This window comes from Eptatretus burgeri, chromosome 2 (genome assembly GCF_056783735.1).
Source record: "Eptatretus burgeri isolate ZD-2024b chromosome 2, Ebu_testis_v1, whole genome shotgun sequence".
Taxonomy (NCBI): Eukaryota; Metazoa; Chordata; class Myxini; order Myxiniformes; family Myxinidae; genus Eptatretus; species Eptatretus burgeri.
Window position 1 is genome coordinate 47,098,269 of NC_140962.1, and position 23,357 is coordinate 47,121,625.

At 43.9% G+C, this 23,357-nt stretch overlaps 1 protein-coding gene and 1 long non-coding RNA gene across 14 annotated transcripts in view; one reads left to right on the plus strand and one right to left on the minus strand.

The window, feature by feature from the left end:
* The window catches only part of LOC147031977 (uncharacterized), an 84,938-nt gene extending 71,422 nt beyond the window's left edge, over window positions 1–13,516 (minus strand). Inside the window, exons 1-2 of the long non-coding RNA XR_015051047.1 lie at window positions 13,378–13,516; window positions 11,135–11,264 (exon numbers count right to left, since the gene is read on the minus strand). This is a non-coding gene — a long non-coding RNA (uncharacterized LOC147031977). The remainder of the gene's footprint in view (window positions 1–11,134; window positions 11,265–13,377) is intronic.
* CARM1 (coactivator associated arginine methyltransferase 1) overlaps window positions 13,344–23,357 on the plus strand; it is an 84,950-nt gene continuing 74,936 nt past the window's right edge. For 12 of the 13 annotated variants that reach the window (XR_015051031.1, XR_015051038.1, XM_085853758.1 and 9 more), the window contains exon 1: window positions 13,344–13,587. Coding sequence is in view for 10 of the 13 variants with exons in the window: in XM_085853758.1 (XP_085709884.1) it covers window positions 13,440–13,587 (148 nt within the window). In the remaining 3 variants the exon portion in view is untranslated. The remainder of the gene's footprint in view (window positions 13,588–23,357) is intronic. The other variant, XM_085853800.1, reaches the window with a different exon arrangement.

The following is a 23,357-nucleotide window of genomic DNA, read 5'->3' on the forward strand; positions in this document are numbered from 1 at the left end:
TCAACTTGCTGCAACCACGAGGTACGTGGTCGGCCCATTGGCCTCCTCCATTCACGAGGCTCCCTCACTGAGAGACTGGTGAGCAGGATCAGCATCAGGAAAACGAGCCATGTCCATTCAACCCCAGCTGATGCTCACGGACTATGCAGGTACAAATCTCATTTGAATCTCGGCAACCGCTCGTTGGACACGAAGTCCAACCAGTGATAGCCAAGGACTCTGAAGAGACCTAGTACCAAAGGAGTTAAGTCTCCGTCTCAGATCCCTGGTCAGAGTCCACGTCTCACATACGTAGAGCAAGACTGGAAGCATCAAGGACCTGAAGACTCAGACTTTCGTCCTCCTGCACAGGTACTGACAGCGCCCCACCCCATAATCAAGTGAATCTATGACTCCCCAGGCCCAACCCAGACGTCTATTAAAATCTGGCTCACAGCCAGCAGAGACATGAATATCACTGCCTCGTACCAGTATTTTTTACCTTCTGTTCTGTTAAATACTGATTTAAAGGCCCTGTCACACCTTGACGATTTCGCCAGCGTATGCCGACGTATTAAAAATTTGTCTAAAACGCTGGCACACATTGAATACGTTATGGGTAAGTTTTGTATACGTTAAGAGCATGCTGGCATATGTCGTAGTATGCTGGCATACATTGTAGTACGCTGGCATACGTCGTAGTACACCGAGCTCGTCGACAAATTTTAACATGCTTGAAATTTTTCGACATGCCAGCGTATGACTCACACGTTCCGCATACGCTGGCCATAAGTTGTAGGCATGTTACGCGATCGTTGACATACGTTACTTGTAAGTTACTCATAAGTCGAAACACGTCAAGGTAATGTTTAGCATACCCGAAACTTATTTCTAACCTATGAGTAACGTGTTGTAGGCACGTTACGCGATCGTTGACACACGTCGACACACGTTACTTGTAAGTTACTCATAAGTCGAAACACGTCGAGGTAATGTTTAGCGTCAGTGTTCCAGACTCCATGGTTATTTCTTTTTTTTTTCTTTTTTTTCTTCGGCATGACGGTGATGTTGACACTTCGATTTCTAGTGCGGTTATAATATAATTAATAGGCTGCCGCTCAACGATTTAAATCATAACCACACTAGAAATCGAAGTGTCAACATCACCGTCATGCCGAAGAAAAAAAACAAAAAACAACCATAGTCTGGAACACTGACGGGTTCCTCCTGTGTGAACCCCATTTTTATATACCAATTCCCCTAAACGCTGCCAATACGCCATTATACGGTAGCTGTAAGTTAGTAACACGTTCAGTAAGTTCTGTGGTCGTCCGGAAGACGTCAAATACATCTACATACGTCAATATGCGTTGGAGATACGTTACACATAGGTTCAAAGCACGTTACTCATAGGTTAGAAATAAGTTTCGGGTACGCTAAACATTACCTTGACGTGTTTCGACTTATGAGTAACTTACAAGTAACGTGTGTCGATGTGTGTCTACAATCGCGTAACGTGCCTACAACTTATGGCCAGCGTATGCGGAATGTGTGTGTCATACGCTGGCATAGGCCTACGTCGAAAAATTTTCAACATGCTGAAAATTTGTCGACGTACTCGGCGTACTACGACGTATGCCAGCGTGCTTCAGCGTATACAAAACTTACCCATAACGTATTCGACGTGTGCCAGCGTATTCAGCAAATTTTTTATACGTCGGCATACGCTGGCTAAAACGTCAAGGTCTGACAGCGGCTTAAGGAGCTGAATACTTTTACAACCAGTAAATTTTGATTTGTACATGTGTTTTTTTGCAAGTATTCCTGACATGTAACCTCCTTCAACTACAGCAGTGTTTAGTTTGATATCTTCAGTTATTACTAAAAAAGTTCATTTTGGAAAAATTGTTTCAACATAATTCACAATTAATCTAAATTTGGCATTATTGGGAGGGGGTGAATACTTTTGCAGGTAACTGGATGTGTGTGCGTGCGTGCAAGTTGCTGCTGTTGACTGCTATCTCCACACATGGGTGAGTTTCGGGAGGTGGAACGGAGACCTATCAGGTGTCATTTTCTCTGCAACCACTTGTCTGATTGATGCAAAACTTTAAACATAGGAGGGACTCCCCATATATCTATCTTATATTTATAATAATAAATGTCAGTGTGTTTTAGGCAGTCGGTTAGTGTATGTGTGTCTCCTCCATAACTTCAAAACCATAAAACCTCGCAGCCCCAAACTTTGCATGCATACTTGGAGAACTCAAAGAGAGTGCATGAATGGAAATTGGGTGTTTGGGTAAACTTAAACATCCCTTTTGAAGATAATTAATGGCTTACCTTCATGAAAGGCTTATCCTTTGTCAGCCCAAATTCACCTCCTTGGGGTCTTTGCTGCCATTCTATCTCAGCCTACTAAATATGCCTTGCCTTCGAAACACGATCTACTCTCACGGACAGTTCATTGAAGTGTATAATCGAAATATGATTTCAAATTTGAGGATCGGATGTGATGGACTAAATAAATCTGGAGTGCAATCTGAAAATGTTCAGAAATTACCGATTCTTATAACTTAAGCGTATTTATTTAAGGAAGGCTTTGCTTCCATTTTCTCAATATTTACACAAGAACATGTGAAATTGCCAAAGCATTAAACTTCACTTTTTCTCCTGTTCTGACAATTGTATTGAGTGAAGAAAAGATTAACGAATATGTGCGAAGTGTACCTTCATTGAGTGTAACGGAAATAATGACAAAGCAGGTGAAAGTTCCTGCGGCGCAAGCGTCGGTGTGGCGACCGTGACGCAGTTCTCCATGGGGAAACCCTCGGAGTTTGGAAGGAAAAATAAATTAGAGGAATAGAATGAGTAAAGCGAACTACGAGTTCAAGAAAATGGAAAAATGTTTTCAATGTCTACAAAACAATGCATCCCCACTTCATGGCAGGGTGGCTGAGAGGTACGCACACTCGCTCTAAGCTGTCTAGGCTAAGGTTAAAATTTCAACCTGGCTTTAAACTGTCATTGCCAGTGTTTCACAAGCAGAGTGATTAATCAATGTGCTTGCCATCGCTCAGATCGACGTTAAACTGTGTCGCATCTGTCGGAATTGGTTGGTGTACATAAACGATCCCTTTGTGGTGTTCTTTGCGAAGAGGAGGGGAGCTATCCCCTTCATCCTGGCCAAATTACTCCTCTAACCTACAGGGGCATTGCATCAGCAGCACTGCCATACCCTCAGTCAATGATGCTATTCACAGCCTTGTGCTGCACAGTAAAAGGGAAGACGACCAGACCCTGATACATAATATTTTATTTTATAATAATATTTTAATTAATTGACTGAAGAATATTTTATTGATAACTCTGATATCATAAGTCACATGGTATGGCAGTCATATTGGATTAAAGGAAGAAATTTGGACGTCTTCTCCGAAACCGCTCAGAGAAAAAAATTGAAACTCGGCAGATGTCATCAACTCCCCATGGGGTGTTTGGGGTGATAACGATGATGTCATCATCAGTGAAGTGGTATTCCAGCCATAATTGCTTGAATCAAAATCCTTATCCAAAAAATCTGAAACTTCATATACCTAAACTCCCACCCGATGTGAGTGAAGAATGAAACTTATGGTCTGGTGGTCATGTGGTCTGGCGGCCATATTGGATTGAAAAAAAAAAACGTTTAAAAATCTTCTCCAGAACCACTTAACAGATAGATGCAAAACTTCATATGTACTGTATGATGAACTAGCCACAGGGAACATAGTTTGACATTTTTTTGATATTCATCTTCATCGATGCAATTTTGCCTTATAATGTGCACAAAAGTGGTTACATATCCTAAAAATCAATAAAGCGATGGATAATGGCAATGTATGTGACATAATAGGGTGCATGGATGATGGCCGGACGCCTCGTAGGTATAAAGGCTAAAATTTGTGCATGTTCATTTAAAGATGTTTAACATTCGTACGAAACTTTTTGTTCAGAATGAGCGTGCGAGGGGAGAGTAAGTGCCGTTCTAGTTACCTCGGCCATCTGCGATGGACGGATGTTATGTTTTCACCCATCTGTCTGTTTGTGGGCAGGATATCTCAAAAAGTTGTGGACGGATTCGTATTAACTTTGGTGGACAGGTTGGGTGTGTGACAAGGCTAAATTATTTCGATTTTGGTGAAGATTCGGTTCCGAATCCGGATACTAGAATATTTTAAGTGATTCTTCACCATTGAGAGATGGGGCCAAAAACAATACACCCGTATAGCACGGTCTCAAAGTTATAGACAGATTCGGACAAAACTTTGTGGACAGGTTGGAAGTGTGATAAGAGTTGAATAGATTTTTGGTGAAGATTTGGATCTTAGAATTTTTTAAGTGACTCTTCACCATCGAGTGATTGGGCTAATATCGATATACAGGAAACATGATATCTCAAAAAGCGATGAACGGATTCATACGAAACTTGGTTTACAGGTGGGGTGTATGACAAGGAAAAACTGATTTGATTTTGGTTCAGGTCCAGATCCAGATCGGTGTGCTACAAAACGTAAACTCTTCAGCCAGGAGGAGGTATGTGCTTTACTGATTGCCGTTCTAGTTACCTCCACCACCGAAAGTAGATGGAGGTTATGTTTTCACCCCTGTCTGTCTGTCTGTCTGTGTGGCTGTCTGTTTGTTACTTGGCAAAAAAAAAAACTTTTTTTTTTGACAAGTATGTTGATTGCTTCCATTTGTTGGTCTGTCTGCTCACCTTTAATCACCTACAGGTCGATATTTTAAACCGATCTTCACAAAACTTCACCAAATGGTGGAGTTGGTGATCCGACAAAATCCTATTATTTTTGAGGTCAAAAGGTCATCAAAGGCCAAAGGTCAACAACTTTTTCAAATTTATAAAATCCTCAATTTTCATCTGATTGACTTAATATGTGGAGGATTTGCATATCAGGTCAATGAATTCAACCACCAACTATGTTTGAAGTCGACCAGCCAAAAGGTCAAAATAGGCCAGATTTCTAAAATACTCAATTTTCATTCAATTCACTTGAAATTTGAAGAACATTTGCATATCAGGTCACTGAATTCAACCAACTATTAGTTTGAGGTCAACTCAGGTGAAAAGGTCAACAAAGGCCAAAATTTCAAAAATCCTGAATTTCCATCCAATTGACTTGAAATCTGAACAGGATTTTCATATAAGCTCAGTGAATACAATTACCAAGTTTTTTGAGGTCAGCATATGCCAAGGGTCAACAACTTAGGTGCATTTTCTAAAATACTCAATTTTCATCTAATTGACTTGAAATTTGAACAGGATTTGCATATCGAGTCAATTAATTCAACCACCAATTATTCTTTAAGGTCAAAAGGTCAACACAGGCCTAATTTCTAAAACTGAGAGATAGGACCAAAAACTATATATATATATATCATACATCATACCATCTCAAAAAGTTGTGGACGAGTTATGACAAAACTACTGTTGTGGCCAAAAATATTGGCACCCTTGCACTTTTTTTCAAATAATGCACCATTTCTACCAGAAAATTGTTGAAATTAAAAAATCTTTTGGTATCCACATATGCATTTCTTTGGTTTGCAGTGGAACAAAACAAAACAAAACAAAAAAAGCTGAAAAAACTCCAAAATCTTAGCTTTTAATATAAGCATTTAATGGCGCTAAAACGATGTTGTCCTCCTTGCCGTTAGCTATCCATTATGACCCGTTTAAGGAATTCATTCTCAGTTGTGATAGCTCTTTGTATGGTATCGGGTGTGGGTTGTTGCAAACCAATGAAACTAATAGTCTCCAACCTGTTGCATTTGCATCCTGAACCCTGTCTGAAATTGGGCCTCACTTTGCCCAAGTTGAATGAGAGGACATTAGCGTGTGTCTGGGGCACCTCTAAGATGCACCAATTTGTTTTTGGAAGTCATTTTACTCTTCAGGCTGATCACAAACGCTTGTTACGTCTGTTTGGAGAAACCAAAGCCATTCTGTCCACAACATCAGGTTGTACTCAATGTTGAGCGGTGAGCCTTGCCGGTTATGACTATTCGCTGGTTTGCCGCTACGGTAAGGAAATGTGTTGTGTTGATGCATTCAGTCGCTTGCCACTTCCTCTAACTATCTCAGAACCTTCCCAATCTGGTGATATTGTTCATCTCATGGCTAATGTCATACATGATGAAACATCTGTAACTGCTAAGCAGATTCCTTGTTCTACCAATGACAATCCAGAACTGTCACAAGTCAAACGCTGTTATGTCAGGTGACTGGAAATTGCTACCAGAAGGGGAGAAACCGTACCTGATCTGAAAGGACGGGTTGCCTATTGATGCAGACTGACTGCTTTAGGGTAGCGGAGTGATAATTCCGCCTGAACTCCACGGGAAAATTATCAGTGAACTTCACAATGCTTATTCAGGCACAGTTACCATGAAGGCCATTGCCTGAGCCCATGTTTGATACCTGGTTTTGGACAATTGGCATGGAGTCCTGTACACACCATTATCACGTGCCAAGTCCATGTCAAGATGCTGCCACTGTCTCCACTGGCCATGTGGTCAATGCCATCAAAGTCGTGGTCCAGGCTCCACATCGACCATGCTGGTCCATTTTAGGGAAAGGTCTTCTATTTTGTAGTTGACGCCCATTTCAAATGGATTGAAGCCTTTGCACCAGCCTCATCTTCTGCTGGAACAATTGAAGTTATGCATACCACGTTCACGCAACATGGTGTTCCAAACGCCATTGTATAAGATAACAGTTCGTCATTTACAAGTTCAGAGTTTCAGATTTTTTTCATAAAATGAATGGTATGAGGCACTACACATCCACCCCTAACAACCGGCCAGTCATGACCAGGCCAAACGTGCTGTTTAGGTTATCAAGAATGGCCTAAACCGCATTAAGGAAGGCTATTCGATGTCGTCTTGCTCCTGTTTTGTTCAACTATCGCACCAGACCACATCAAACTACTGGTCACTCACCCGCCAAGCTTATAATGAGCCATAAATTAACAAGATTATCATTAAGGCACACTGATGTAACGGTCAAAGTTGAGAATAACAAGTATCAACAGAAATGTAATGATGACCATGCATATCATTAACTTCCAGGTCAATGATCCCATTTGTGTCATGAATTATGGATGTGGTACCAAGTGGTTATCTGGCATTATTGACAACTGTGGTGAGATGACGTTTCTTAGTCCATTTGCCAGAGAAGTAACCTTGTTGTCCTCAAAAGTGTATGGTTTTATGGTGGTTTCTTGTTCACAGGCATACATAGTCAAAATTACGCTTGGTTGCCCGGATGGCAACCATGGGGAAATCTGTTATTTTTGCGCAAATACAAGATGGCCGTCATCGACCGGGCTGAAAATATAACTTTTTAGGTAATGAACTTAAAATTACACATGAGACATCTTTTCCATATAATTTTGGCATGAGGAATCGATATTTAACCTTATTTTTGTGATTCGAAGTAAATTTGAGGTCAATGTTCGAGTTCCTGGCAATTGTTTGCCGTGTGAGATATATTTTGAATGACAACAAGGTCACTATTCTGACAACTGGACGCTCACATACGACATTAATGCGAGTTACTAATTCATTGTTTTGTTTTTACAGATATGGCTGATTCAAGGTGCATTCTTCCCGTGTGTCATGGTGGAGGGGAATTGAAGAAATTCGCTGATCAAGGGATCAAGACATTGATCTCCTGTGCCAAAGCCCGTGGAGATGAAGAGCTTCGTGCAAAACTACAGGACATTGTTGATGGTAGTGGTGATGCTGTTCGCATAGAATGTCACAAAGGATGCTACTGTACTTACACATCAAAACAAAAAAATTGAGAGACTTCGTAAATCACAGAAAAGAAAAGCTGAAGATGATTGTGTTACAGTGACAACAAGATCTCGCACACAGGCAACAGGCAGTGGTGCGTTTGTTTACAAACGTGACTGAATTTTTTGTGGCAAAGAATGTTTACCTGTTGATGACAAACATCCAGAAAGATGGGATCGTGTTCGTCAGTGCATGACTAAAGAACGTTTTGACAATGAAGGTAATCCCATCCCAACTATGAAAGATGCCATCATTAATGCTGCTGAGCAACGTAATGATGAAGTAGCCAGAACGGTCAAGTTACATATTGGATATTTGGTTGATCTCCCTGCGGCTGAGTGCAAATACCATGTACGCTGTTATAACAGTTTCATGACAGTCCCTAAATATGCTGATTTGCCAACTGGTGTTGCAGAAGAAAGTGCCCTAAAGAACGTCATAGAGCACATGAATTGTGACAGGTCAAAGATGTGGAATAGCGTTGAACTGCATTCCCTGTACTGTGATCTTGGTGGCAAACTCACTCGACGTGATATGTTGAGCAAACTAACAGACTGCGTGAGTAAGGACGTTATGTTAGTTCGGGTAGATGGATGTGCTACCATTGTTGGTTTCCGTGAGTCCATTGCTAACCATCTGAAAATGGTTAAAGTGGATGATGCAGATGAGAGGAGTATTGATTCTGTGGTAAGGCAGATCAAGAAGGAGGCACGCTCAGTCAAGTACAAAATGACCGTTTTACAGCCATTTTTCCCTGCTGTGCAGGGGTTTGGCTTTTTGTGAGGAAATGTTTTATGGCCGGATGCCCTTCCTGACGCCAACCCTGGTCGCCTCTTACGACGCACAGGGATATGGTACACCTATTCTAACCGGGGCATACACCGGGACCAGTACACTGGCACTCATTTCGCCGACCTCGGAAGGATGACAGGCTGAGTCAACCCCCTGGTGTTAATTCAGCAGCCAACGGGGCTTGAACTCAGGACACTGGGATCCCAAGCCGCCACCCTAACCACTAAGCCAACACCAGGCTTAATGCTCAGTCAAGTACAACAGTGCCAATTACGACCTCGCAGAATTTACACAAGCCAACACAATCAAGGCAACAAGCCCAACTTTACTGAGGTTGATTTCAGACTTGGTGTCTGGTGGTGAAATGACCAATAAATCACTAAGCCTGAGCCAGTCAATTCAGTCATGTTACAGGTACCAGAAATCAGACAACATTAGGACTGGCTGTCAAATTACTGCACCGCCATGGCAGTTCTGATCTTCTAAAGCTCCTTCATTAACATGGGTTCACAACGTCATATGATGAGGTCCTGAGATTCAGGAAATCCGCTGCTCATTTTCTCGGTGACAATGCTCAGCTTCTCCACCAATTCATGGATTTGAGTAGAACTGTTGGCGTGATTTTTGCCTGGTTTGATAATCTTGATCTGCAAGTGTTCATGCCTAATGGTCGGCGCACTACTCATGTCCTCTCACATGAATTTCAGCAACCCCATCCTGCAGGCATTCTTGAGTATGGGCATGCTCACCCAGGGAAGAGTGACCTTATTATCCCACGACTGTCTAAGAAAGCTGCCCAGTCTAGGAGAAGCAACAGCTCATCAGGGAGCCTTCCTCTGCAGCACTACACTGGGCCATCCAAAGTGAACCCCCCGGCTGTGGATGCAACCTCTGGATTCTCCTACCAAGAAGTGTGTGCCCGGCAAGCTAGTTTAGCTGCTGCACAGGAAAAGGACATGAAGTGGCTAAACACAGTCAGCACACAGGTGAACGCCATGGAATGGGGTGGGTTCAACAACCAAGAAGCATTCACCAGTCATTCAGAAAAAAAAGCCAGCAAGTACCTACATGTTTGGACCCCTTATTGATGCCAAAGCTTCTCATCCAGACACTGTAGTGACTTCACTGGAGTATCTTTAGAAGTCATTGACTGATATGGGAATGACATGTCCACATCTCTGTGGATCTCCAGCTCTACATGGTGGCTTGCCAAATCAAGTGGCATGACGTTGATCGCTTTAAAATGTGATCCTGAGGCCTGGGATAATGCACACTGTGTAGTCCTTCTGTGGTTGCATTGGTAAACTCATGCGTGGGTCTGGTGTTGAGACTCTCATCAGTTCAGCATTCGGGGGCCTGGCAGGAATCATGAGTGGCAAGTCCTGGGTTCGACCAATGAGAGCCTTCCGGATAGTTTCGACTGCCCTTCTCATTTCCTTCCTCACCACCGGCCCTCACCACATCTACAGACAGTACTTGCAAAATCAGCTGATCAGCAGGCCCCACCTGAACTTGACATTACAAAATATGGATGGGACATCAGAGATGGAATCCCATTGCCAGCAACTTCTGCGACTCCACCAGCCCCTTTGGACCTCATGGATGTTGTGCGGTGTGGATGCAAAGCAGAGGGGAAGGCCTGCAGTACTGCAAGTTGCAGTTGTCACCATGCAAAGATCTTCTGCATGCTATACTGCACTTGTGGTTGCAGTGACAAGTGCTTCAACCCACACAAGACTGTGGAGGACAGTGAAAGTGAAGTGGAAGAAGGGAGTGTCGAAGCAGAACTGGAAAGAGACGAGGATACGGAAGGGGACGAATACAATGAATGGGAATGAACAATACGTAAGTTGTCTACTAGGCTCTATGTCCTCTGTTCCTAAGATGTCCAATATGATGACATGACAATGTGTATGCTTTCTGATTATCAACATACTGTTGTGAACCATTCATGACTTCACTTTTGCATTGTTGTTGCATAATTTTCAGCAGAAAATAGTCATGGACATTTCATGTGAACCTCTATTTATTCCTGAACGTAAAAAATAACCCCAAAATTGAATTCCTCATGTCAAAATCATATGGAAAAGAGGTATTACACAGGATTATATGTTGACCGATTAAAAACTTAGCCCCATCGTCTGACCTGCAGCGACCATCTTGAATTTATGCAAATTACAGAAGTTCGCCAAGGTAGCCACCCCGACAACCAACCTGAATTTTATTAATGGACCCATGTTAGTCCAAAACAATCATAAAACCATACACTTTCCACATCAACAAGGTTGACAATGGAACACATAATAATGGCAAATGGACTATCTTGTGAAGCTGTGAGATGGTAGATGCATGTGTAGACATGTTGATGAACTCAGCTGGCCTCGTGCGGAGCCAACCGTTGAACTACCGCACGTACTTGTATCTCTGTGAGCCAACCATACTCCTGCTTTTTAACACCACCTGCGATTGAACCTGATATGCTTCCTCATGTAAGCTCTTCACCCACCAATGTATGTGAGCCCTCTCTCGATCCTGCACCCTCAATTCAGAAGCTTACAGCAGTTGCAAGTGAAGGTTGCCCTCCGCTGGCCCTCAGAAGGTCAGCTCGTGTTCATAAACCTCCTGTGCGTCTTGATCTGCAAGGGGGAAGATGAGATGTATCGTGCAGTTTATGCTGACACACATAGGGGGCGCTGCGGGAGACAGACCGGGGAGCCATGTGACCGGTTCCTGTTTCAGACGTGTGTTGTTCCCATGATAGAGTCTTTGTCTCTAATTAAATACATTACAATCCTCTTGTCATAACTTCCCCAAACAAGCTTATTGTGTTAGTAGAGGCTACAGAGTACGAGGAAGAGGGAAAGGAAGATAAATACATTGGGAGTCAGAAGGAGGAGCCCCTGCCAAGCTTATCTATGGATTGTGCATTTTGGAGAGGGGGGAGGGCTTGCATTTTTATGGAGCTTGAATAATTAGGATGAAAAGTATGTGGAAGTAACAATGAAATGTACGTTTCAATTATACAGTACGAGCAAAGTACCCAACATGTGAATGAGATTAGAAAGATGTTGTTTTCTGGCTCTCCTGAGGGTAGGTACACAATTGTTCAGAGCTTTATGGAAGGAACTGAGATTACCCTCAGTTGGGTTTGCTTTCCATGAGGCAAAGGCAAGTTGTTTCAGGACAACTGTCTCACCACAAGCCTCAGTGAACCATGGGTGGGAGGAAGGTTAGGACAACTGAAGACGAGAGGGGATAAATCTGTGCATGAGGGAGAGCAAGTTTCTTTGAAAGAATTCCCAGGATGAGTTGATGGAGCGGAGGAAGAACAGCAGATATTTTCAGGGAAATTTGTCAAAATCAGATGCAGAAGAGACTGAGTACCGTTGGTTGAGATCCGGGTCGGGAAGTTGACCGATTGAGTCAGTCCCAATGAGTCGCAGAAAGCTTTTGCTGAAGTGCCATGACAGGTGAGAGAGGTACCCACACCTAGCCAGCTGGCATGATGACAATTGAAGTCGCCACATATGAGGAAGAGAGAGAGAGTTTGGATGAGAAGATAGAGGTTGGTCCATGTTTTCGGATAGTGAGGTGTAGATGGAGTCATCACTGTTTGGTGGACGGTACAGTACACATATAAACATGAGGTGGGACTGGTGGGGAAGCCGCAGCCAGAGGTATTCCTGGGGGTGTGGGGGAGTGAGGACAGTGCATGGAGAGTGAGAAATAGTCTTTGATGAAGAGAGCAACTCCTCCACCAGGACGAGGCTCAGGTCTGTCATACCGGAGGAGGGAGTAACCAGGGAGAGATACTTGGGAGTTAGACACGTCTTGGGAGAGGAAAGTTTCTGTTAGGCAGATTATGTCTGGTTTGTCAGTGGCAACCTGTACCTGTATGGAAAGATCTGAAAGGTTTGAACGAAGGCCCCGGATACTTGAGGTCAAATTTGTTGCATCATCAATTGCGCAATCCTGTCCCGTGTGATTACGGTATGTTTCGTGAAGAGGAGAGGAGAGGAGAGGAGGAGACCACGTCACAAGCATTGACCATTCTCAACGAATTACAAACCCCTGTCCTTGTGTGCAGGGACACTGCATCAGCGCCTGCGTCACGATGTAACCGACAGGGCAAAATTGTTATTTAATCCAAATTTCTCAACATTAATATATTTCTCCATCTCTTAGCTTTGGAAAATCGATCTCGATTGATCAGAGTTACACTTGAATATTTATACAGCTTGAAATTTCACAACAACAACAACGTCACACAAGGCGCCTCCCTCGGCTCGGCCGCCGCACAACCAAATAAGGTAAAAACCTGTCACGCCTATTTAAATACGAGGGCTAATTCCAGGTGCAGTGGTGAAGGAATAAAATATTTTAACGCTTCATTTTATTAGTTCGTCGTGTTTTTCGGAATGGAGACGGTGGGTGAGGGGAAGAGTCGGAGCGTGTGCGGGTGAAACGAGCAGGTTTTTCGACGGGACTGTGAACAACACCGTCATGGAAATCGTTCTGAAGGGAATACTGTTTACCAAATGGATAAATCTAGGAAATATACTCAAAATATCAGGACGTCATCATGACACAAAAAAAACAAAAACAAGGCAAAGTCATTATTCTGAAGTAATTTCTGAGAGAAAGAGAGAGAGGAGGAGGAGGAGGAGGAGGAGGAGCACAAACAGAACGAGAAAAGGACGAAGAAAATATTTTTTGGTATAAACGATGAAGAAGAGGGAGTTGACGTACCCATTGAAAGGGCTGCGAAATCGTGACGACAAACGCGTACTGCGCATGCGCACTCGAACGGCATGGCGACTTCGACGTTCGACGGCGTCCGCTTTTCCACGCTCCTCGAGCCTCCCTTTCCAGGACATTCGCCGGTTCCGCAACAGGAGCGAATCCTCACGTTGGAGGTGAAGACTTCGCAAGACGCTGCTGAGATATCACTTGCCAACGGTGAGGCCCGACAGTCGCTCTGTGTGCCGAAGGTGGGGCATCATGTGCTGTGCTGTGCTGTTGTCACAGGCGATCTCATCGGGCTTGTTCTCGGTACCTGATTTATTTGTTTATTTTTATTGATGATATAATATTTTTTTTTTTTTTGTCGCATTCCTCCACGTCTGGTTGCTTCACGAATCTTTGGCCGTGTTTCTTCCTCTCATTGTCCGTGCCTTCTGGTCCCAGGTTCAATGGGCGCTGCCTCTTTGTTTGCGGATATCTTGAAGCCATTATTCCATTAATTTTTTGACTCGTGGCCCCGATCTGTGCGACGTCCGTGCGAGGACGGGAATTGCTGGACGTCTTGTCCCGTGGAGGGGGTGGGGGACATTAAAGAAAACGCCGTGCCTTGGGGCCAACCCATTGTCCTGGGTATGAATAATAAGCATTGTCCTGGTAATTTGCCTTGTGGTAAAGAGCGGTTCAGATTGCTGAGCTCTCAACATTATTATATATTTATATATATATATATATATATATATATATATATATATATATATATATATATATATACTAGTGCGTGGCCGTACGTGCAAAAAAAAAAAAAAAACAACTTTCAAAGCGTCAGTTGTGACGTCATAGCACCGTGTCCTGTCATTGGTTTGGTAAATAAATGGCCATGACTTGGAAAACACTTGGAAAACAGCTGAAACTGAGGAAGAACGATATCAAACCTTGAAAAAGCACATACTCAGGTCCCCAGCGTCAATTGTGACATCATATCAAACGAAGAAGAAGAATTGACGTCAATTGTGATGTCATAGCACCGTGTCCTGTCATTGGTTTGGTAAATAAATGGCCATAACTCGGGAGCCACTTGTCCGATTAATATCAAACCTTGAAAAGGCACATCCACAGGGCCCCAGCAATATACCTGGTAAGTTTCAATTCGATCGGACCAGTGGTTGTCGAGAAACAGCAGTCACAGACACACACACGCACACTGCTGAAATTATAGATAGATACAGTATATATATATATATATATTGTTCGAGTCTAGCATCTTCTTTTTAAATCTCGACAATTCTTTGTTTGTGTCTGCTTTTGCTGACTTCACGTGCACCAGCTTTGTTCGTGCAGACTCGTGCTCTGCACACAAAGCGTGCTTGGTCCATTGTACCCTCTGCAATGCTGCTGTTGGGGTTTGAATCTGCAGCAAAATGATACATACACCTGTTCTCTGGATCTTCAACTGCTGTGAAAACTCTCATTGCACGTTCGATCAGAAACCGACACCACGTCTCCATTACTCAACGTTCTGCTTCTTCTTCTTCATCTTCTTAGTCTGCGAATGCCTCTTCTTCTTCATCGTAGCTTCTTCATTTTTTTTTTTTTGTCATCACACCAGACATGTTGAGCCCCATGCTTCAGTGTTTTGTATTCCTCTCCACCCCCATTGCCTCTGACTTTCACCTTTTAAAATAAAAAAAATTCGATATCTGATCAACAGTTTGGATGAGGGTGAAGGAGTTCTCTTCGTCGACCCCATTTCACAGATACTACACCAGCCAAGTTGAGGATTGTTTACGTACAAGAGTACCTTTTTTTTTTTTTTTTTTGTGGGACGAGCAACTATGTTCCTCATTGGCTACTGCCATATAGATCCTCACCAAAAGGGTGTCTGTCACACACCATCCCATCTGTGATTCACGCAAGCAGACCGGGAGAGGCAACCGAGACGATCACCCATTTCGGCTTTTGAGGAGGTACATGAAGCAGATCTTGCTCCTCCACATCGCCCACCTCCCAGATCGATCGGTGTTATTGTAACTATGACGACATTGCATCGTCAACTTTTAGGAGTGGGGTGGGGGGGGGGCAAACGAGTGTTAAATGATTCAGAACAGAATAATGTTCCTCTGCCGATGTTTTGCGGAAAACTTCTGATGAATCAAAGTTAAATTGCAGGGCACACTGAAAATACAAACTTCAAAGCCGGCTGACTGCATTGCACAATGCGATCAACCTAATTTGGATCCCTGATATCTGTCCTTTCATTTCCAACCAGAGCAACCGACTGGTGTTTGTACTGCACTTTGAGGAAAGACGTGGTAATAATACATTCGCTTGTTAAATGTGCTGCACTACATTGTGTTTTCATTGTCTTAAGGTTTTTTTTTTGTTTTTTTTTCATCAACATGATAAAGGAAAATAGATGGAACATCACCTTCCAATGATTTTTCTTTTCCACTGCAAGCAAACTTGCGACTCGTCTGATCTTGCACTTAGCGTTGCTGAGATCATCCGGGCTCGTGATTGGGCATGATTTTTGTCCTAATTTAAGAAACTCGTGTTTAAATCAAAGGGAGGAATACTCTATGAACTGCATCCATAAAGTACAATCAAAGGTGAGTTCGTTCATCTTGTATTCAGCGTGGCTGCTGGTTGAATCGTTGCTGTGAGTGTGGCTGTGTCATTGATGAAGTACCCCCTTGGCGGTTAAGGCAGGAATTTGGAATTTGTTCAATGTTTCGGCGATAGCTCGACGACGCTTCGCCAAGAACACCAAGGGATCTTTAAGTTCCGGCAGACAGGACGCCAGCTTAACCTCAATCCGAGGGACTGTGCACACACATTGAGGAATGCCCCTACGTGTAAGACACGCAGATGACAGTTTGTGGCTGGGCCAATATTCAACCCCAGGCAAAGCTGCTCAGAGGTGAGTATACACACATTGAGGCCATCTTGCCAACCCCAAAGGGGTGAGTTCAAGGATCTTTGAGAGTGCCAGTAGGTTTGTGTCCTGGTGGGGAATGGGACACTAATTTGATTGCGTTGGCTTGATCATGAAATTACGAGCATCATGTGAGTACTTTTTTTTCGATGAAAGGGAAGCAGCGTTGAACGTAGTTGATGATCACATTGTGCCATTACTCTGATTTGCGTAAATGCTTTTGCTGAAGGAACAACCCAATATGCATCTGCAACTCTGCTTGCCATTTGTGGTCACTGGTGTTGAGACCAACAAATTAATTATTTAAAGGTGTTCATGATAAATTGTTTGAATGTGGCTTCCATTTCACTCGTATTGTACACTACCAAATACAGCGCATCGTTTCGCTGATACTTTATAGACCTGGGGTGGGATCATTTAAAGTACACTATCTACTTGCAAAATTCCACCTGCATGCACGCTCGTACATAGTGACCTTTGCACCCCTTCGGTCGGCTCACTTTGAATCTGATTCATACATGCTGCAGTCCCCTCTATCAAGGGGGTGGAGTGAAGGGAGTGACAGATTGATTGATTGGGGTCTGAAAGAGGGATGGTGGGGTTGGGTTTAGCAGTACTTTGAGGTTTTATTTATGTATATTCTGTATATATATTTTTTTGTGTGTGTGTTTGGTCATTGAGCATAGTATATTGTTACGGCTGTGGAAATTTGCACAACACCAGAAAGGTCCTTAGATCAGTTATGCCGGTAAGTTTATGTGCAGATAGTTCCCCACCGTTGTTTAGAGGGGCTTATTCGTGTTCACCGGGCTGCGACGCTTTGAGATGGCCCTTTTTCTTTTCTCTAACATTATTTTGGACCAATCATCCCCCAACAACCAAATCGCCACCACCAACTTCATTCTCAAACACCACCACCTTCGCCTCTTTACCTCCACAACTCCACCCCGCAAACATCGCTTCACCGCCATTCTCAAACGACGCCCACAACAACCAAATCGCCACCACCATCGTTCCCAAACAACCAAACCACCACCACCTTCACCTTTTCCCTTCACTACCATCAACAACGCCACCCCACAAACATCGCTTCACCTCCATCCCAGAGACAACGCCATCTTCATGCTGTCAGGACGAGCGCTCCGATGATTTCTACCACGTCCGCTTTGCCGGGGTCGGAGTTCACACTGTCGGGACGAGCGCTCCGATGATTTCTACCTCGTCGGCTTTGCCGGGGTTGGAGGTCAGGGGTCGATTCTCGCTTCCCCGGCCCTATATAAGGGCGAGCAGAACGGAGCTCAGGGCCAGTCAGTTTTATGGAGCTCGAGGCAGTGTCGAGAGAAGTGTTGGTGGGTCGGTTGCCAGTCGATTTTACGGAGCTCGAAGAAGTGTCAGTGGGTCGGTTGCCAGTGTTTGTGAACGGAGCTCGCAGTCAGTGGTGGGGAGACGAGCTCGCGATCAGTTACAAGTCAGTCTGGGTTCAGTTTTCGAGAGACGGAGCTCAAGTCAGCCGGTTGTGGAGAGACTGTCGTGGTGTCAGAGCGAGAGTTGGTGAACGGAGCAGGGCCTTGGAGAGGGGCTCTGAGGCAAACCAGTGGGTTAAGTGGAGACCACCACCGGGAAAAGGGGCGGAGTGGAGACCACAGCCAGGGAGAGTTTGCCGGAGCCAAGGCGGTCCAGGGTGCTCGTAAGAGCATCGACATGCTGAGAGAGCATCAGCAATTCCCCCATACCGAGCATCCACACAGAGAGAGTAAAATTTTGAAGGTCAAAGGTCAAGGTCACTTTGTCGCAAATCAGGGGAGTCGACGAAACCCTTATTTTTTTGAGTAATTTTGATCGGATCGTCTTCAAACTTCATGGGAATATAGTTCATGGTCTGGCGCTCAGCTGATTAATTTTTGATGGCGATTGGCCTTGACCTTCATGGTTAGTGCCTCAGGTCAAACATATTTGACCCCAAGGTCAAATTTTCAAGTTTTAGGAGCCATATCGTGTAGTACCTCAAATTGAACACCTCCATGAGTGCTTTCTAGATATGTCAAGCTTGAGACATTATGACGTCATTTGGTGACGTTATGAGGCAAACGCATATTTTTCATGGTTACTCTGTAGAACGATTCTCATCGGAATCTCTCGTAGGCAGATATTCCTCAAGGAGTCGCTCCTGGTGGATAGCAGCTCTGTTCACCTCAGTGTGACCTTAAAGAAGTCACACGTGGTCACCTTTTGGCAAGATACAGGTCATCCTGCGGGTGACTGGTTTATTTTATTTGTTTGTTTGTTATTCGCATAACTCCAAAAGTATTGAACTGAATCGCAGCAAATTTGGTGGGATGATTGGTTATTATCCGAGGACCATTTGATTTGGATTTTGGGAGCGATCGGGTCAAGGAAAAGGTCAAAATCGTCTTTTTACCATAGTGCGGTCAATTTGTATCCAATTTGCATGCAACTAATGCTAAATTGTTCAGAATTCAATGCCCCATCTTGTGATATGTGACATGACACAATGACGTAATAACCCTTATTAGCGGTTGGGAGTCAAAGGTCAGGGGGGGTCACGACATTGAAAAATGTGCGGTTTTAGTCATAACATGGTCAATTCTTATCCGATTTGCATGAAACCAACACCAAAATGTTGACTGTTCTTTTCCCCACACTCTAATACCAATTACAAAATTAAGAGTACAAAGGTCGAGGTCATGAAAAGGTCAAAATCGTCATTTTTGTATAATGAATGTTTGTTCACAATAAATAACTTATTTAGAAAAACAAACTCGCGTGTGCTAAATGCCCCTAAAATGCCAGAAAATAATATCTTGTAATGTGACCAGTTGTCATCAGATTGACTTGACACCGACACCCAAAAAGGTCAGAGTTCATACAGAAATTGTACAATGTACGTGAATCGGTGTCAAACAGCAGGAAATTTAATGTTTTTAAGCCATCATAACACATATGGCATTAAATACCCTCACAATCAACGGTTTCTGGGGGGGGGGGCAAAATGTAGCGTTGGCGAAGGTATGCGCTCTACTGAGTGCCCGTTCTTGTGTTTTTTACTTTAATTTTTTTTTTCTTCTTCTTCCACCCCTCCCCCCACTGCCCCCTCTCTCAGTGTTTAGCAATGTTTGGTGCGTCGCACTCCCGCCCTCCCCCCCACTTCCTCGTTCTTCTTTACTCCACTCCACTCCTCTCCACTCCTTGCCTTTTTTATAACGTCCTAAAACTCATGGAAAAAATAATATTGTAGAGGCTAGATAGTTTGCTGATTACTATGAGGGAGAAGAAGAAGATGAATAGATTAACAAGAGTAGGAAACATCATGCAAACATGGCAGTTTCGTGTGAGGTGTCTCACTGTCACTGAGTAATATATGAAGCTGAGTTTGTGTCTGGGTGAATGTGTGGGTCTGAACAAGATACGTTTTTATTACAACAAAAATACTCATGTACTGTATGCTGTTGAATGCCCCCACCCCCCCCTCCTCCTGCCCTTTATTCCTGTCGGCAAAGCAACTGATGGTATTTGCTGGTATAAAGCAAAATGTGTGTACTGTTTTCAGCATATAAAATATCTATCCAAAGCCTTGTACATCTCTCCCCAAACAAAGTACATTACTGTCCACAAGGCACACACAAAAACTGAGTAAATGATTAAGATCTTGCAATTTTTTTTAACTTTGAAAGAAAACTGGCTTCAAATATTTTTCTGGAAATTCAGTTCTGTGTTTTCAAATATTTACACTGTTTTCAGTTTTAGGTCTATGTTCACAATAAGCTGCTGCTTCATGGCAACATACCTTTTATGTTTATTTTTTTTTATTTTTGTGGTGGTAGCCGTTTTTTACGGGATACAAGTTTGTCAAATGCAGACCTCCAAGGGTCTGACATTTTGTGTGTTTGTGACCCCATCGGCACTTCGAGTGAACAAAACTAACATCAAATGTCTGCACGGCAGCCATAACTTCTATTGTCAGGTCAGGAATATCTATCCAGGGTCCATATTCCTACTTTGAACAAGACACCATCAATGTGTCGGCAGGTGGGTTCTGCAATGTTTTTAATAAAATGATGTCAATAAAAATTTCTGACCCCTTAACTGAACTAAACAGCTGCTGATTTTCTCTGAGACCACAGCGTTAAACAATGGCACAGAGTAATGCCATGCTGAAGACCTGACAGCAGACATAAAATGGCCACCCAGAAGTCTGCGCTCTCAAAAAAAGTGTTTATTTATAGAGGTAGATCAGGTGACCAGCAACTTTTCTTTTTTTTCATTTTTAAAGGCTTAAGTGATATCACATCTCAGAGCACCGTGTACCAGTGATAGATGAGCCGCATTTTATATATATATATATATATATATATATATATATATATATATATATATATATATATATATATATATATGTATATATATATATATGTATATATGTAAATTGCAGAGCACTGTATACCAGCAACATCTTTTTAATGACTGCTTTTCTCTCTGCACTCAATGGGGCAATTAAGTGGAATTTCTTTTTCCACATGAATGCCAACCCATGGGGTTTGTCAGTGCTCCAGCCTTTAATTGCAAAATGTCAAGTGGGAAAGTGGCACGTACCGTTTTAGGTCTTTAATACGATTTGTCTGGGGTCGGGTTCAAACCAAGGATCTCCCAGACTCTGAGCAGATGATCAAACCATTCTGCCACCTCATCTGGTCTAAACCTTTTACCTTTTAATTTTTATCATTACCTTGCATTAACTTTTAAGACCTTTTTGATCGGAAAAACATTAATCATATTGTTATGTATCTGGAAACAATATGCATTCAACATACAGGTCCCCAAAGTTAGTTATGCCATGAAGTACATGTAATGTGAGATAGAACCCCTCCTTTGTGTCTCGTGGAAGAATCAAAGATGTGCGTTGCGATGGTTTAGGTAGGTTATATCCTCCAACGGACCATCCAACCAATAAATCCAACCTGCGACTGAACAAGCATTTCACTCACCCAACCCGGAGTCTTGCTTACCGAGGCGAAATCCTAGTGAGGTGCATCTTCTGGGCGGATCCAGACACACCTGAAGGAGCCGGAGTTTCCCCAACAAGGCCGAAACCCCGCCCAGAAAGAAGCGGGCCCGTAGGAGCCCTGTCCAATCAAGGCGGCCAGTGACGTCTGCTTCACCGAGCCCCACCCCGTACGGGGGCTCTTTTGTTGCCGTTCGAGAGGAGAGCGCATTGGTTGGGTGCGTCGCGTGTTGGAACTGGGGACGGAGTCCAGTTGACTCGAGGAGTCCAGCTCTCCGTGGCACAACGAATAGCGCATTGGACTTCTCGTGGAAGCAGCAATTCGAAGGTTGCGGGTTTGAGTCCCGCCGGCCTCCACGGACACGAGCCCCGCGCGTGTGACTGTGGGCCGGGCTGCATGGCCATTGGCAGGTATCCCGCCGAACTGCGACTCCCAGCTTGTCTCTCCTTCTCTGGCAGCGGGGGTCTTTTCAATCAAACATCTGTGTGTGGGCCCGTCTTTTAAGTAGAACTGAATAAGTGTTATTCCACCATTGTAAATATTCCTTGTATATTCGCGATAAGTCTTGCCTTTGTCTTTTTATTTTGAATAAATCATGGTAGAAATGTTCCCAGTTCGTTTCTGTCCTTTCTTGCACTGGTCCAGCATGGTTTGGATCTGAGTTTTAGCCGGGTCTTTGTTCACGTTAATCTGTTCATCCGAGCCGGCACGGCTTTGGCAGTTCCGCTCGACTGCACCCGAACCGGAGTTGGTAGTCGGTAGATGGAACTCTCCCGCAGTCGGTAGAGTGACCCGGTTCGAGCAAGACTTGCCGAGGGCATGGTTCCCCGGTAGACGACACCCTGTAGTTAATTAGGTAAATTGGTTCGAGACAAAAAGACCCTACGCTACGCGGTGGAGTTATTGGCCCCCACGGTCGGTTAAGCGACCCGCTGGCTCACGGAATTATCCGGAGCGACTGTCTACAATTCCGGGAGGTTGGTGGGAGACGACGTAACTTCCCCCACCTAGCGGTCGTTCTCACCACCGATCAGCAGTTTTATCGTGACCATGATCTGGACTTCGGAAAGTTGCTCGGTTCTACAACAGACTGCGCGCCAGCAATGTTAGGAGTGCGTTCTGGATTCAAGGCTAAATTGCTTGAGGTGGCTCCTCAGACCTCCATGGTACACTGCATGATTCACCGAGAAGCACTCGCCTCTTGAACTTTGCCAGAAACCTTGCAGAGCGTGCTCTCAGAAGTCGTAAAAATGGTGAATCACATCAAATCGAGCACCCTCAACACCAGGTTATTCAGGCTATTCTGCCAGGAGATGGATGCCGACCATAAGAATTTACTATTCTACACTCAAGTCAGATGGTTATCTCGAGGAAACCTTCTTCTGCGTGTTTACGAGCTCAAAGATGAACTGAAGGAGTTCCTACGCACACAAGGGAAAATGACATGGGTAGCGTTGCTTGAGTCGGACTCTTGGCTGTCAGAACTGTGCTATCTCGTTGACATCTTTGAACGTCTCAATGTCCTCAACCGCTCCCTCCAAGGCAAAGATGCCAACCTCATGATTTTTCATGACAAAATGAGCGGATTTCTGGCGACTCTAAAATTACTGGCAGACAAAGCAGCTGTTAAGCGCTTCAGCCTTTCCCCCTGTCTCGTGGAGCATCTAACGACCTGCCAGTATGATGATGCTGAGCTCGACAGTCTTTCTGGGGAGATAGCACGTCACCTTCGGTCGCTCATTGAACAGTTCGAGCACTATTTCCCTGAGCTGGATGTGCAGTCCTTTTCTGTGGTTCGGGACCCTTTCACGGCTCCACTGGACTCGATTGCTGATGAAGATGATCCAGTACAGGAAGAGCTTGTACAGCTCTAGCAGGATTCAGGAGCGCAGGCTCTTGTGCGGATGAATTCGTTGTCGACATTCTGGTGCCAAATGCTGCCATCGTACCCCACCTTGTCACGGCGTGCCATTGAGGTTCTCATGCCATATCCTTCATCAAACTTTTGTGAGCAGTCGTTCTCCACCATGGTG